Here is a 15,750-nt window from a genome sequence, read left to right as displayed (position 1 = left end):
TCCTGATCACAGCCCCCTCTCTCCTCTCTTTCCACCTCCATACCCCTCCCCTTCTCTAAAGAGGAGAGAGGCCCTTCCCCTTCTCTGCCACCAGCCAGTTCCATCACATGGAGTTACTGCAGGACTAAACACATCCTCTCCCACTGAGGCCAGACAAGGCAACCCAGCTGGGGAAAGGATCCAGAGGTAGGCAACAGAGTCAGAGGCAACCACCGTTCCAATTGTTGGGGGACCCACAAGGAGACCAAGCTGCACATTTGCTACATATGTGCAGGGGACCAGGTCCAGACCCTGCATGCTCTTTGGTTGGTGGTTCAGTGTCTGTGAGCCCCCATGGGCCTAGGTTAGTTGACTCTGTAGGTCTTATGGTGACCTTGACCCCTCTGGTACCAGCAATCCTTCCCTGATTCTTTGACATGACTCTCTGAGCTCTGCCTAATGTTTGGCTGTGGGTGTCTGCATCTGCTATCAGCTGCTGGGTGAAGCCTCTCAAATGACAGATGTGCTAGGCTCCTGTCTGCAAGCGTATCAGAGTATCATTACTCAGGGGCTGGTTCTCTCTCATTGGTAGATCTCAAGTTGGATCAGTCATTGGTTGGCCATTTTCCCAGTCTTTGCTGCATCTTTATCCCTGCACATCTTGTAGGCAAAAGGTTTTGTGGGTGAGTTGGTGTCTTCCCTCCTCCAGTGGAGGTCCTGGTTGGCTACAGGATATGGCCACTCCTGGCTCCATATCTCCTGCTGCTAGGCGTCTCAGCTAGAGTCACTCCCATATCCTCCCAGGAGCTTCCCCTATTCCAGGTGCTCTTGCTTGTCCCAGAAATGCCCGCCCACCAATTTCTCTTCTCTCTCAGCCCTCTCATCTCCCCCCCCACACACACACAGATCTGATCCCCATCCCTGTTTCCCACCCAGTTCCTTCTCTATATCCACTCCCCTTTGAGTGAGATTAAAGCATCCTCTCCTGGCCCCTCCTTGTTACTTAGCTCTGTGGATTGTAGTATGGTTATAGTGCACTTTATGGCTAATGTCCACTTATAAGTGAGTGTATACCATGCATATCTTTGACAACTTTTAGTGTCAGGATATATATATATATATATATATATATATATATATATATATATATATGCTCTCACTCTCACTATTCTCTCCCTCCCCTTCTTCCATCCCTCTCTCCCTTCTCATCCCCTTCATGATTTTTTGAGAAAGAGTCTCATATGATCCAGGCTAGCCTCAACCTTGAACTCCAGTCCTTCTGCCTTCCCAGGTGCTAGGAGGTGTGCCACCATAGCTGGCTTCATGTCTCCCTTGATAATTTAATACCACCATCTTGGGTCAGGTCTTTGTTGTTATATAACTGTGTGGCCTATTGCTGTAGCCTGTTCTTCTGTTAAGCCCTTGCCTTCTAATGCAACACATCCATTTTTTTCCTTACAAAGCAACTAAACAAAAAATTGTTACTATTAAGTGAGGTTATGGTAAAATAGAAGCCCCTACAGATGTGTGCATATGGCCAACAAATATATGAAACCTATACAGTAGATCTCCAAGGAAATAACATGAATGAAAATAGAAAATTATAAATCAAAATAACACTTTGTAATTATTCCAGCCTGTCATTGAAAAGCTGGTTAGATGACTCACCTGCATTTGTGTCACTCCTGCTAGTGAGAAGACATTGGTTACGGTTACTTAGGGTTGTGTGATAGACTGGACTATGTCTGAGAACCACCTGGGAGCTGTGCTTAGCATAGCCAGAGTCTGTTCTGCAGTGAAGCGTAGTAGCACTCAATGTAAGCATCTCCAAGGGTATCTCGTGCAGCACCATTGGACCCAGCAAATGGAAAGCAGTAAGTGTGTGTATTGTAAGTTCTGTGTTTGGTAGTCAGGGCTCTTAAGTGTGCCGAGTTTTATTCTTCAGTCTCTTCTTGTATTTCTCTTTATAAACCTAGGTAAGTGGTTTTCTTCACTGTCTTTATGTTGGACTGAGGTTTTCTTGGTCTTCCATTGTATAGTGTTCTTCTAGCCCACGTATGTTCTTTGGGTGGTGGTTCAGTCTCTGAGAGCCCCAACAGTCCAGGTTAGTTGACTCTGTTGGGCTTCCTATGGAGTTCCTATCCCCTTCAGGGCTCCCAGTTCTTCCTCCTATTCTCCCATAAGAGTCCTCAAGCTCCATCCACTGTTTGGCTATGGATGTCTGTATCTGACTGAGTCAGCTGCTGGGTGGAGCCTCTGAGAGGACAGCTATGCTAGACTCCTGTGTGCAAGAAGAACAGAATATCATTAACAGTGTCAGGGATTGAGTCTCAAGTTGGGCTGGTTATTGGTGGGCCATTCCCTCAGTCTCTGCTGTGTTCCCTATCCCTGCGTTTTGACTGGACAGGATAAATTATAGGTTGAAAGTTTTGTGGGTGGGTTGGTGTCTCTGTCACTCTACTGGAGTTCTTGCCTGACTACAGGGTCTCTTCAGCTTCCATGTCCCCAATGCTAACTAAGGTCACCTCCATTGATTCTTGGGTGCCTCCCTTATCCCAGGTCTCTGTCTTGTCCTGGAGATGCACCCCCACCCCCACCCCCATTAGTTGCAGATTTCCATTCATTCTCATGGCTTTCTGGCCAGCCTGACTGTTCCTCCCCATACCTGATCCTGAACCTCCCCATTCCTCTCCCCACCCCCTCCCACCCAGTTTCCTTCCTCCATCTGCCTCTTGATTCCCCTTTCTAAGTGAGATTCAAGGGTATTCTCTTGTGCCTTCATTGTTTAGCTTATTTGAGCCTAGGCCTCCCTGCACATATGTAGCAGATGTGCAGCTTGATCTTCACGTGGGACCCGAACACTGGAGCTGTTGTTGCACATGTGAGTTCTGAACAATAAAAGCTGTTTCCTATATGTGGGCTATGCTCATCTAGCTCGCCTGCCCTGTCTCCCCTCAGTGGGAGAGATGCACCTAGGCTCTCAGAATTGATGTGCCGGGGTGAGGGGTACTGGGGGTTGGCACCCTCAGTGGGAGAGATGCTCCTAGGCTCTCAGACTTGATGTGCCGGGGTGAGGGGTGCTGGGGGTTGGCACCCTCAGTGGGAGAGATGCACCTAGGCTCTCAGACTTGATGTGCCGGGGTGAGGGGTGCTGGGGGTTGGCAGGCTACCTGTTCAGAGGAGGAGGGGGAGGGGGAGGGATTGTGGGAGGGGGCAGTGAGCAGGGATGTAAAGTAGTAACTAAAAAATAAAGTAAAATAATTAAGATGCAGTGTTCTTCCTTGTCCTTGTGAACCATTTCTAAAGACACAGCTTGCTTCTTTATTCGTTCACTGAGACAGCATCTTTAGTAGGCCGGATGGCCTCAAACTTAGCAGCATCTTGAACTCCTTCCTACCTAGGAGCCTCCCAAGTGCTAAAGTTACTCATGTGCACTTCCCTTCCTGGCTTGAAAATGCAGCTTAAATAGTTACTCCTCTACAGGACCTTATTAAATAATACTGCTGTCTTCAGTTTTAAATTCCCATATCAGTACTTTTGAAGTTTTATAACTTGCTCCTTTATATGGTTATTATAGTAGAATTTTTGATTCAAATACCTTATATTACAAGCTTAGTAATCCATTATTAACTATTTGGTAAATTCATTTAGTTTCATTGTTCTGTTTTCTAGCTGTGTCTTTTTCATGTAAATTGACTCATAACAACTTGAAAAAGGACATAATTACTTAAAAATACAATTGTTTTCTAAAGTAGACTTCCTTCCCATTTTGGGGGGTATTTTTCTGGTTTTCATTGGAGTATCTGCAGAGACTGACTTTCTCAACATCTGTCAGGATAATCTTCAGTTCTCACACGTTGTATTAGAACAGGGACCCAGTTTCTTCCCCAAACTGTACATTTTCCACATTTTTTTCTCATCAGCTTATCTTACCATTACAATTTTTGTAGACTTTATATGCATGGGTATTTTCCTCCATGTGTGTCTATGCACCATGTTCATGCCTGGTGGGCATCAGATCACCTGGAACTGGAGGTACAGACGGGGAGAGCCACCAGATTGATGGTAGGGATCGAACTTCGGTCCTCTGGCAGAATAGCCAGTGCTTTGAACCACAGAGCTATCTCTTTAGCCCCCCACCTACTCACTCCATGCTTTTTTAAAAAACAGTTTACTTCCTAGTAGTTTGAGTTAAATACTATTAAAACCTCAGCAAGGGTAAGATGTGTTTCATTCTTAACTGTTTGGGCTTAGTGCATCTCTCAGTTTTTGCTCAGGAAAGGCAGACATTTTGACTAATTAAGTTTGTTTTCTCCCTGCCTCTGGCTGTTTTTAAGAACAGGAGTGTCAAGGGAGCATGGGACTAAATCATAGCTCATCTCAGGAGAGATACTCATTTCCTCAGGATTCATGTTCAGGCTTCGTGGTGCGCTGCGATTGGTAGCTAACCTTCTTTGATGTAAAAAGCTATTTTCGACATTTTTATTTTTAAGCTAGTTTTCAAATACTTGGCTTTTTGAGAGAACAGCCCATGCTCCTTGCTGAGACTTCAGCCCATTTCATATTTTTGTTTGTTGTTTGAGATTCAGGTTCCCTTTACATCTCAGGCTTGAATTTATAATCCTCCTACCTTACCTTCCTGAGTGGCTGGCATTAAAGGCATGTACAATTCCTAAAGTCAGTTCCCTTTTTGTTCTAGCAGAATTAAAAATACTAGGAGTCAGTATCTAGAGCTAATAGAAGATGTGCGTGTAAAGGAGAGATTCTGTGCAGCAGCTTTCTACTGTAGAGGGTTGTATCATATTCCCCAGGGCTATGGTAGGTGCTGCTGCTATAATCTCAGATGACAGACCCAAGAGAACCTTTAGTAAAGGGGTTCACAGGTACAGAGACACCTAGAAGTCACTCTCTTCAATGAACCGAAGCAGTTCTTCCTTCCTTGGTAAGACGCTTGAACATACTCTGAACCTGTATTGGTCATAAACATATAGATATGTTCTTGAATGTGTGTGTATTATATCTCATGAGAACTGTATTGTCAAAAGAGGACTTGATTTTCACTTTCCCTCATCTTTAACTCCACCCTCTGAGTCCTGTGGCTGGTTCCAGCCATAAGAGTTTTGTTAGAAATAGTCTAAATTACAGGCTGTGTCATCTTCTGAAGTTTAGAGGTCTTAATGCTTCAATTCTGAAGTTACAAAGACTTCTTTCAATATGATTATTTTCTGGTTTGAAATTCGTTGTGTTTAGGAAGTTGCTTTATAACATAATAAAAATCAACATTTTGAAAATTAAGAAAATAAGAATAGAATATTTTAAAATTCCTCTTGCCAATGTTATCATATCTATATTTAATACTGTGTCTACAAAAGAAACTAAAATAACTTGAAAGCGTTTATTGAAAATTAAGAATGACAAATCCATCTTTGTTTTAAGCATCTTTGCAGAGATTACAGGGGGTCTGGCTTAGTACTGCCAGGCCTTTTGAGTTGTTTTTTTTGTTTGTTTGTTTGTTTGTTCTAATCAAAGTAGGAAGAGGAATATAAGAGTAACAAGGGACATTTTTTTCTGGGAAAAGAAATGTTTTAAGTATATTTTTAAATTAAGATTCTTTAAGGGTGATCAGATATTACCTCTACTAGTTAGTTCTTGCTGTTGGGATTTAATCTCCTTTGTTTGGAAACTCTGGACGAGTCTACTGTCCTCTTTACAGAGTAATAACAGGGCTTCAGTGCCCTTGGCTGCTGTCATCTTTAGTTCAGTAATAACAGGGCTTCAGTGCCATTGGCTGTTGTCATCTTCAGTTCTTTGAGGAATGTAGAGACAGATTTTCAGTGTATTTTTAAAAATTATAACAAAATTATTGTCATAATATGCCAATGAAATGGCTCAGTGAGTAAAAGTATTTTCAGCCAAACCTGACAGAGTTCTGTCTGACCTCCGAGACTGAGATGGTATGGAGGGAAAGAACTAGTCCCTGCAAATCCTCCCCTGACCTCTAAGTATGCCACGGGGTGCTTGCTCCCCCGCGGCTTGCACGCATGCCCACACAAACAAACAGGCAAACGAGTATAAAATTATAATTTAAATTCTGTTCATCAAAGTGGCTTCCTTTTCTGTGCATTAGGCAACAATTGAACAGCTTTTGTTAAAAGGAAATGACTATCTGTAAGTACAATAGACTATTCCTTGTAAATGCATAGTGAGAAGGGATTATTGCTAGTTCTCAGAAGTCCTCAGAGGCAGCTCCTTATCAGCTTGTAGTGTCACGCCTGCTGGCCCCATGTCACCTGTGACTTTTTCTTGCCTTGTATTTTTAGTAATGGTACTATCTTATATGTATATCTAAAACATTTCTTTGGAAGAACTAAGTAAGTGTTCAAAGAAAAACTGATAAATTTGACAGTTAATTTGAACAAGAGTAATTCATGTATTGGGCAGCATTCTCTACCGGAGAGGTTTCAGGAGTTCTGCTCAGAAGTATAGGGCAGTGAATATTGACAGACAGAACTCACAAGTGGAGTACAAGATGAGCTTCTGGCCTCATTTGAGCATGGCCTGTAACTGGCTGAAGCTCAGTGGCTTATGATCTTGGCAGACATCTGACTTTCTGTTGCAAAATTAGACCAAGTTAAGTTCACATTCACTTATAAGCAAGTTGTTTTGTAGTTCATTCTATAGGAACACAAATTACAGAGACAGCCTCAGTCCAAATATCTTCAGCCTGTTCAACAAGTCCTTATGTAAAGAAGGGGCAGTATTGCTAGGGAGGGGTAAACCAAAAAACTCTGGGTTGTAGCATGGCCTTGATTTCTTTGAGAATCTACCAAGAGTCGTATTATGGTTTGGATATAAATGAACCCAAAGGCTCATGTGTTTTGCGCTTAGTCCCCTGGTGTTGGGGCTGTTGAGGTAACCGGATCTCTGGGGCTCTAACTTCATCAGTGGAATAGGCCTTTGATAAAGCCTAGCTTCTGAATAACAAGTAGAAGGTAAAATCTTGGCCCTAGGTCCTGCTATCTCCTTGGCTTCCTGGCTGCTGTGAAGTAAGCAGGTGCTGCTGTCATTATAGTGTTCTGTCTCACTGCATGCCTAACAATAGGGCAAGCCAAAGCAAACATGGACTAAAACCTCTGAGACCATGGGCCTAAACCCTTCTTTTTTCCTTTGAAATGTTGTCTGTCAGTTATTTTGCAACAGTCACAAAATGCGCCATGTGAAAGGACTAGCTATAGTCATAGTGAGTCCTCAACATTACCTGTGGTGTGGTTCTGGGCTGTTGCTGTAGCAGGAAGACGGCAGACGTAGTTTGTACTGTGTAGCCTATCAAATGAAAAGTAGGACACCTTCTTGTACTAGAGGTATTGTCAGTTAACTCAACTGTGAGTCTGGGGAAAGAGACAATTCTAATAGGCACTAGGAAACGCTACAGGCCAGAGAGCCTGGGTGAAGGTGACCCAAGAAAGATGGTACCCTGGCAGGGACTTTTTGGTGAAAGTAGCCATTTGACTTGGTGATCTTTATATCCTCAACAGTGCTGATTTACTGGTACCTTTGGGGTTTTTGGTTTTGTTTTTGTACAGTATATATGCTGGTACAGTCTTTTCTACTTAGTGTGTTGGACAGAAGTAAGCCCTAGAGGAAATTATTTACATGAGAATTTTCTCAGTTCTACCAAACAGAGAAGAGGGTCTTGGGGAGAGAGTCACTTAGTATCTGGTTGGAGATGATATAGAGGCTTGGGGAGAGTAAGCTCATCTGAACACTGCATACTTCGTGCATCAAGTTTGACTCTATTTTAGAACCAGAAGTGACAAGAGGTGCACTTGATGATTCTTTAAAAACATGCAAAAGTAAATAAAAATATGAATGAAAAGTAGGATTTCAAAACCTATATGTCTTAAATATTGTTAGTATATTCTAATGTGCATAATTGAGAGTTTGGCAGGGTTAAGATTTCTAAATGGGGTCAGGTGGTGGTGGTGCACACCTTTAACCCCAGCACTTGGGAGGCAGAGGCAGGCGGATTTCTGAGTTCGAGGTCAGCCTGGTCTACAGAGTGAGTTCCAGGACAGCCAGGACTACACAGAGAAACCCTGTCTCGAAAAAACAAACAAAGATTTCTAAATGGGACACCATTCTCTTTGAGATATTGAAGACATTGCTTGTATGTCTCACTTGAATATTTTAAAATATTAATTCATCCATTTGACACACAATCCAGTGTAATTTGCTGTTGTGAATTGTATACAAAAGGACTTTTTGATATAAAGACTGACATGTGACATGGCTTTTGTGCCTCTTTGAGCCTATATTTGTGCATCTTAGTTTCACTGTCAAATTTGTGTTGTAGTTGTATTTCCATCCTTGTTTATGGTCGTTAAAAGGAAAAAAAAAAAAAACCAACAACTTCTTTCCCCTGATATTCCTTGAACTTTAAGAGAGAACACATTATTCTAATGTTTTTACCCAGAACCTTTGTAGACTTTACACAATAATCTTATAATATAGATGCTACTCTTAGTAGTTTATAGATAAGGAAATGGAGACCCTATTAAGTTTAAACCCTACTTAACTGTAAGAGGATAATGCCTTTTGTGATACCCTTCTTTATTCCTTTAAAGGCAAGCACTAACTGTATGAATTACTTATAATTTTCTGATTGTCTACGATTACTAATTTCCATTTTATGGTATGAGGAAGAGTGAAACAAGGCAAAAACAGAGGCCCTCAGATGACAACACCACAGCTCCATAAACTTAATTTAACATTGATTTTTGAAATGCCTTTGCCGAAGGCGGGCAGGGATAACATTATACAGGAAGTTTGGTTGTTTTATATGTAGCCCTGGATGGTCCCCTGCTTTTGCCCCTTGAGTGCTGGGATTAAAGGCATGTACCACCCACACTATTGGAAACTGAGGTTTTAAATGCTTTTTTTTTTTTCTTAAGAAGAAATACTCTTAAGGTTATATGGAATGATGTTTTATATGAACCAAGACTCAGCTTTAAAGTGCGTGCATGGTAAGAAAGAAACTGAATCTTAGGGCAAAGTTCTTGTAAGAATAAAACACCCAGTTTAACTTGAATGGAGTAAGATAGGGTAAGGCAAAAGTAATTTAATAAAACGAGAAGAGTTATTGGGAATTTTAAAAGTTAGGCATAAAGAGATGTATGTTATTACTTTTGAAATAGCAAATTATTTGTTTTTATATGGACAAAAGTCATTGGTAGATTATGTATTTTGAACATTTTAAACACAAGGGAGAGGAGATGTAGCAGCTAATGCTTCAAGGACATTAAGAATGCTTCAAGAGTATGTGGCATCTTTATGGTGTCATTTAATCTTCTGTGTTGATTGGCTCACATTAATGGTGCCTTAAGAGTCCTGTATTCCTCTTAGAAGTAAAATTTACATGTTAATTCTCTGCTTTAGCAGTTGTGATCCACCAAAATTTTACTTGAAAGAATATCTTTCCTTGTGAAATTTTAATCATGGCCAAGACAAGCAGCAGATTAGTTATAAATCTAGAAGCTTCAGTAAAGATAAAAAGTATAATGTTGAGATCTATTTTTGAAGTAACCAAAAGCTGGAAAGAGAAGAATCGGGAGAAGAGGGAGATGTGGCCAGATACTACAAAAATATAATAGATGTAATGACAGGCTTGTCGTCTTGAGAGAAGAAAGGACCCTATTACTTCATCGAGAATGGCTAAGTATTGATCTTGCTTTGTTTTTTTAAAGCAGTGAGCGGCTCAATGCAGGGCATCATTCCTTTGATACAATCGTAAAGCATTAGTGGAATAGCCCTTTAATCAGCTCGTTTTTTAAAAAAGGAACCAGTTGTCTGGCTCAGTGCCTTTGCCGTCAGTCTATCTATTTATTGCTGATTTGACAGTCTCTGGTCCTCCTTTGCTGTTAAATGTGTGTGTCCTTTGTTTGTGCTGGTTTGCTACATTTGGATGTGAGAGAAAAGCCTGCCTTTGCCATATTGGGCTAATTAGCCTTCTGGGTGAGCATATATATTAAATAAACCTTCTAAACCATGAAAGAAGAGAGTTCACAGCATCGTAGATTTTCTTCTTGTACTGGGGTTTCGTCTGTTTTATTCCCTCCACGAATTGATGGCCGAAAGCTTGTCCGGAATGCTTCGTTTGGAGGATACAATGAACTTTCTCCTTCCTTACAAGGTTTGTTTGTTTAATCTTGTGTTCTTGCCTTAATTTCTTACATTTTCTTAATGAAAATAACGGGGATTTTTAAAATCTTAACATTATGTTTCATTTAAACAATTGTGTTGTGAAAGGTTAGCTTTCAGTAGCTGGCTATCTATGGCCGGGCTTTCCCTCATTTTCTTGTAATAGTCTCTTCAGCTGAAACTTGAGCGCTAAGAGTCAGTAAAATAGGAATCTTGATTTTTTTTTTATCATGTGCATTTTGATTTAAATGTAGCCGTAAATATATGACCCTTGATGTTAAACAGTTAAAACATTTCCGAATTTGATATATAATACATATATATTCCTGTAAAGAAATGGTATTGACAGAGGTATTAGCAGATGAAATCCAGACATTTAACATGATTAGCCATTTCTGTAAAGTAGTCATTATAATTAATGTTGAACATATGTGCTTTTCTTACAATCTTTTAATTCTTGATGATAGTAGAGTTTTCTAGGTATATATTTTTTGCTAGACTTATTCATGTGGAGTTAGTTTTTGCTAAGAAAATTGTATGTTATATACAGTATAATATTTATTAAATGAAATTAGATACTTTGAAGCTATCATCTAGGCATTAAATGATTGGTCAGTAAGATATAGACAACTTGAGCTTTTATTTGAAAACTATTGTGACAAATATTTGGTTATTCATTTTAATATTAACTAATATATATGTGTATTATATATATAATACACATATATATATATACACACACATTTACATTTTTTTTAATTTGAAGTAGAGTTTTTGTTTTATCCCTAACCTTTTTGGGTCTTTGAATAACCATGATGGCAATAAAGCATTGTTTTGAGATACCTAAACATTAAAGAAATTATAAATTTACTAATTTCAGATTTTTTTTCTAACAATGTTTTTAAAAAAAAATGAATAAAGTCCATGGTTCTAAGCTATACCTAAGTAGCATAAGCTTTGAATAGTATTTAATCTGTATTGTCTTCTTCACATAGTATGGTTCCGATCATGGGTCGTTTATGTCCTTAAGCAGTGTAAATTTTAATGTGTCCTTATTCAGAAGTGACTTTAAAATACAGAATAGTGAAGCTTTTAAATACTGTTATGTGCAGCCTTTGCTTTTGCGTGAGACTTGGTTCCTGTCTTGTGTTTATCTTCTTGACTGTTTTTGCGCCGTTGCTAGGTATAATAGCGCATGCTATTTGTTGACCTTCACACCAAAGATCTGCTTAGTATTAAGGAATAATCAGTGACCTTGGTAAACAATAGAAACCTGGCTGTCTGAAAGTTTGATATAAAATTTCTAATTAAGGAAAATTGAAGGCATTGTTGTGAGTTTATTTTGTCAGAGGAGTAAATGATGTGCTGTGTCTCTCAGTTCTTCCAGCAGAGATTCATCCTGTAGGGATTCTTGTGTGTTCTGTGAGAAAAGCTCTTCAGAGTATCTGTTTTATCAGTCAAGCAGTAGAATCAGGTACCCCAGAGAAAGGGCTTTTTGTTATGTGATGAAGTTAAAGGTAAAAATAAATAGACATCTGATGCCTTTTGAGATATTTTATTGTTCTAAAAATTATTTTAGATGCATTTGATTTCATATAGTAGCATTAGAGGAGAATTAATTCTACATCAGTGATATGTAAAGATAACTTTATCTTATACATCAGTTATTTTTTTCATTTTTATAGGAAATTTTATCTGTTTCTGCTTCCATCTTTTTCTCTCCCACACTCTTCTACCAACAACTGCATTACTGTATTGATAATGAGCTGTATTCTAGAGCTCCGCCCTTGCCTGTATGCTCACTATACCATTGTGATGCAGTATGTTTTGCTTAGTTAGGAAGGATCTAATTATATCTCTAAATCTCAGATCTTATTTACAGCTTTTGTACTTGTTTCTAGAACACTGCCTAAGTATTGTGGGAAACCCTTAGCAAAGAAATCTCCTAAAAAAGACTTTACTTCAGGCTTTTAAAAATAGTGTTTTACTTCTTAAATTTTAAATTTTCTTAAATTTTAAAAATTTACAATTATTCAGGCCCAGAGAGATGGCTCAGTGGTTAAGAGCACTGAGTGCTCCTTCAGAGAATACAGGTTCCATTCCCGGTACCCACATGGTGGCTAACAGTGCCTGTAACTCCAGTTTCAGAGGTTCAGACACCTTCTGGACTCTGTGAGTACCAGGTTTGCATGGGTACACATACATAAATTCAAGCAAAATATCCACAGATAAATAGTAAACATTTTTAAAGTTACAATTATTTTGTGTGTGTGTGTGTGTGTGTGTGTGTGTGTGTGTGTGTGTGTGAGCATGCTGTGGGCTCATGTCGAGGTCAGAGAGCACCTTGCAGGATTTGGTTCTTTTCACTATGTGGGTCCTGGAGATTATACCCAGGTTGTCATGGTGAGTGGCTGGCAAGCACTGCTACCTGCTCACCCACCTTCCAGTCCCTCAGCTTTTGTTTCCATATGATTTCATAGTTCTTGGGTCTTCAGCATATGGCTATTAGTTAAACCTGTGTTGGTAGAAGTACAAGCAGTTTTTTAAAATACCAAAGCAGCATAAACTGCTTCCTGTTATATCTGAACAGCAATGATTAGCAAGCCGAGTTTGCTCCTGAAATGCAGCTTGTCAGTGATGCATTTGTATTCTTTAGAAAGCTCATTTACTCGGAACCAGTGTCCTGTTTTAGTAGAAGTAAACTCTGTGTGCTAAGAGATTATCTAATATAAAATTTATCTAGACAAGAAACTAAAGTCACTAGAAGTAAACAAAACTTGACATGGACTTATAATTACCTGACAGAAGAGCTCTTCTCTTCAGTAGAATTATTGTGAGCCTATTCCAAATATGGAAACATTAGAACAAAAGGCTACCGTAGGTGTCCAAGTTCCCTGTGACTGATGCTGTCATTAGGGAATTCTCTCGTCTTAGCTTTGCTGAGGCGGTTTTGGACAGGCCTCGGTTATTCTGGTTTTAGAGAATACTGTGGCGCTCCCCTCCAGCCTCCTCCTCTGCAGCAGCCCTAGCTTCAATTGCTTGTCCAGCTCTACAGCTTGGATCCCACTCTGTGTGTGTTCTCAGCTGTCACCTGCCTTCCTTGTGACAGCAGTGGGACTGTCACCTGTCTCTGTTAGAGTCCTTGCCTCCCCTCTAAACAGCAGCCTTTTCTGTCACATGGTAGGAAGTAGTGGCCTGGACAGGCTCTCACTAGGCTGGCCTGCAGCTTGCTCTGTAGACCAGGCTGTCCTCAACTCAGAGATCCACCAGCTTGTGTTCCCCAAGTGCTGGGATGAAGGGTGAGCAGCACCATACTTGACTGCCGCTGAACACTCTAATAAATATACTTCATGGAGTAAGGCTTAAAGAAAAGCTCCTGATTATCAAACTTTTATGGCAGACATTTTTTAAAGGATAGATCATTTTGTACCTTTTTAGGAATTCAGATCTATCCAGTCTCATGAGAAGATCTACCATCAACACTAGCAACAATTTTTTTGATTACTGTGTCGAATTTCCCATGGAAACCCAGTATGCAGTTTGGAAAATGTTTTATTTTAGAGCTTTTGGAGGAGTGGGTTTTTTTTTTTAAATGTTCTGTATATTTTATGTTGACCATCTGCTTTTTAAAATTTTTAGTTAACATTTAAGGAATTTGGCCAGATTTGCATATTTTAGAAAGCATTTAACTTCACCCATTTATAGATAAAATTAAAAATAATTTGAAGTTAATCATACACTGATGAAGCTAATTATATGATTTGCAAGTTCAAAATATGACACTCTGATAAAATGGAATTCATTTATTTAGTTTGAAAAGTCATATATAACGTAGGTTCATGAATACCATTTCCTAACAGTTTGGACATTGTTGATTGTTTGCTGTAGTACTGGGCACGGCTCGGCTGGCAAGGTGCTCTGTGAAACCTGGTTGCCTGCGCTCAGATCCCCAGCACCCACGCACAGTCTGGGTACAGCAGAGCATGCTTATGGTCCAGTGCCGGCAAGGTGGAGCCTGGAGGCTTGCTGGGGGTTTCTGGCTAACTAGCCAGATGGACAAGGATCAGAGCAACCTCATCTCAGAAAATAAAGTGTAAAGTGATTGAAAAGACACTGATGCCACCCATGGGACACACAGACAGGAAACTTAGTCACACATACACACGAGCACAAGAGAGTACACATACACACAAAGTTTAATGTATAGCTTTCTTTTCATTACTGTTCTATTTTAGAAGTAATACATGGATGTTGACACAGTGAGCTGGACATTTTTTTTTTAACCTAGTAAGTGGGTTGATACAGATTGAGCCGAGGCTAGAACAACACTGGGAAAACTGAAGTCTTATAAAACGTGTTCTTCCATGTGTATATTTAGAGGGTCTTGATGTGATAGACATGAGTATTGAGAATTCTTTATGGGTATATTTATTGCTTTGAGTACTTTTTTAAAAATTTCAAGCTTAATTTTGTAACTTCTTGTTCACTTAATATTTAAGTTTCAAATTCCTGTAAGTTTTCATCTGAAAATCCATGTTGCAGTTATGAAAATCTCCCCACTCCCATATTCAAACTGAATAATCTTTACTTTTTCTAGAGAGAGAAATATTTTCATACTACATATTTAATTTATAAAAATATTAGAATTAATAAGATAGAATAGAATTAACAATTATAAACCCCAAACAATAAATTAGAAATCATTTTGAAATGCTTTGGGCATTGGTTCTGTTGTTGATTCATCTTTGTAATGTATAGGAAGAGCTAACACTCTCTGCCTACAAGTAAAAGGAGCATCAGTATTTTTAGACTTACTTATTTTTATGTCTGCCTTTTGGTGTGTGTGTGTGTGTGTGTGTGTGTGTGTGTGTGTATGTATACACACACACACACACACACATATATATATATATATATATGCTCTTTGTGTGTGCCTGGTGTCCCCAGAGATTGAAGAAGGAGTTGAATCTCCTGGGACTGAAATTACAGATGATTAGGAACCACTATGTGGGCACCAGGAACTGAACCCAGGCTTCTACAAGAACAATGCTCATAACCACAATCTTTCCAGCCCTGTTTGTGAATTCTAGATTCACAGTTTTAGACTATTTAGAAGGTCAACATTATATACATGTTCATCTAATTCTTATAATAAATACATTATTAGATATTTACTTCCCCTTTTAAGATGGCATCTCACTGTATTACTTAACCTGGTCTCAAGCTGCTAGATTCAACTATTCTTCCTGCTCCAGCCTCCCAAATAGATGCTTCTGCAGGGACGTGCCCTATACCCAGGCTGGTTGCTTGGTTGGCTGATTGTATTCTCTTGCCTCTTCTTTCCCTTCCCTTCTGTCTTAGTCAGGGTTTCTATTTCTGCACAAACATCATGGCCAAGAAACAAGTTGGGGAGGAAAGGGTTTATTTGGCTTACATTTCCATACTGCTTTTGATCACCAAAGGATGCAGGACTGGAACTCAAGCAGGTCAGAAAGTAGGAGCTGATGCAGAAGCCATGGAGGGATGTTCTTTACTGGCTTGCTTCCCCTGGCTTGCTCAGCCTGCTCTCTTATA

General features: G+C 39.6%; 1 protein-coding gene across 7 annotated transcripts in view; it reads left to right on the top strand.

Annotated features, from left to right (window-relative positions):
- The window catches only part of Osbpl8 (oxysterol binding protein like 8), a 132,261-nt gene that overhangs the window by 72,055 nt on the left and 44,456 nt on the right, over nucleotides 1-15,750 (top strand). Inside the window, exon 1 of one of the 7 annotated variants that reach the window (XM_021205461.2) lies at nucleotides 8,713-10,168. The exons of the other annotated variants lie outside the window; for them this stretch is intronic. Within the exon in view, the coding sequence (XP_021061120.1) occupies nucleotides 10,024-10,168 (145 nt within the window). The 5' untranslated portion in view covers nucleotides 8,713-10,023. Of the gene's footprint in view, nucleotides 1-8,712; nucleotides 10,169-15,750 lie in introns of those variants that run through there. 7 annotated transcript variants of the gene reach the window in all.

This window comes from Mus pahari, chromosome 9 (genome assembly GCF_900095145.1).
Source record: "Mus pahari chromosome 9, PAHARI_EIJ_v1.1, whole genome shotgun sequence".
NCBI classification, from domain to species: Eukaryota; Metazoa; Chordata; class Mammalia; order Rodentia; family Muridae; genus Mus; species Mus pahari.
Note: the sequence above shows the minus strand (reverse complement) of the source record. Positions and strands in the feature narration are given on the sequence as shown.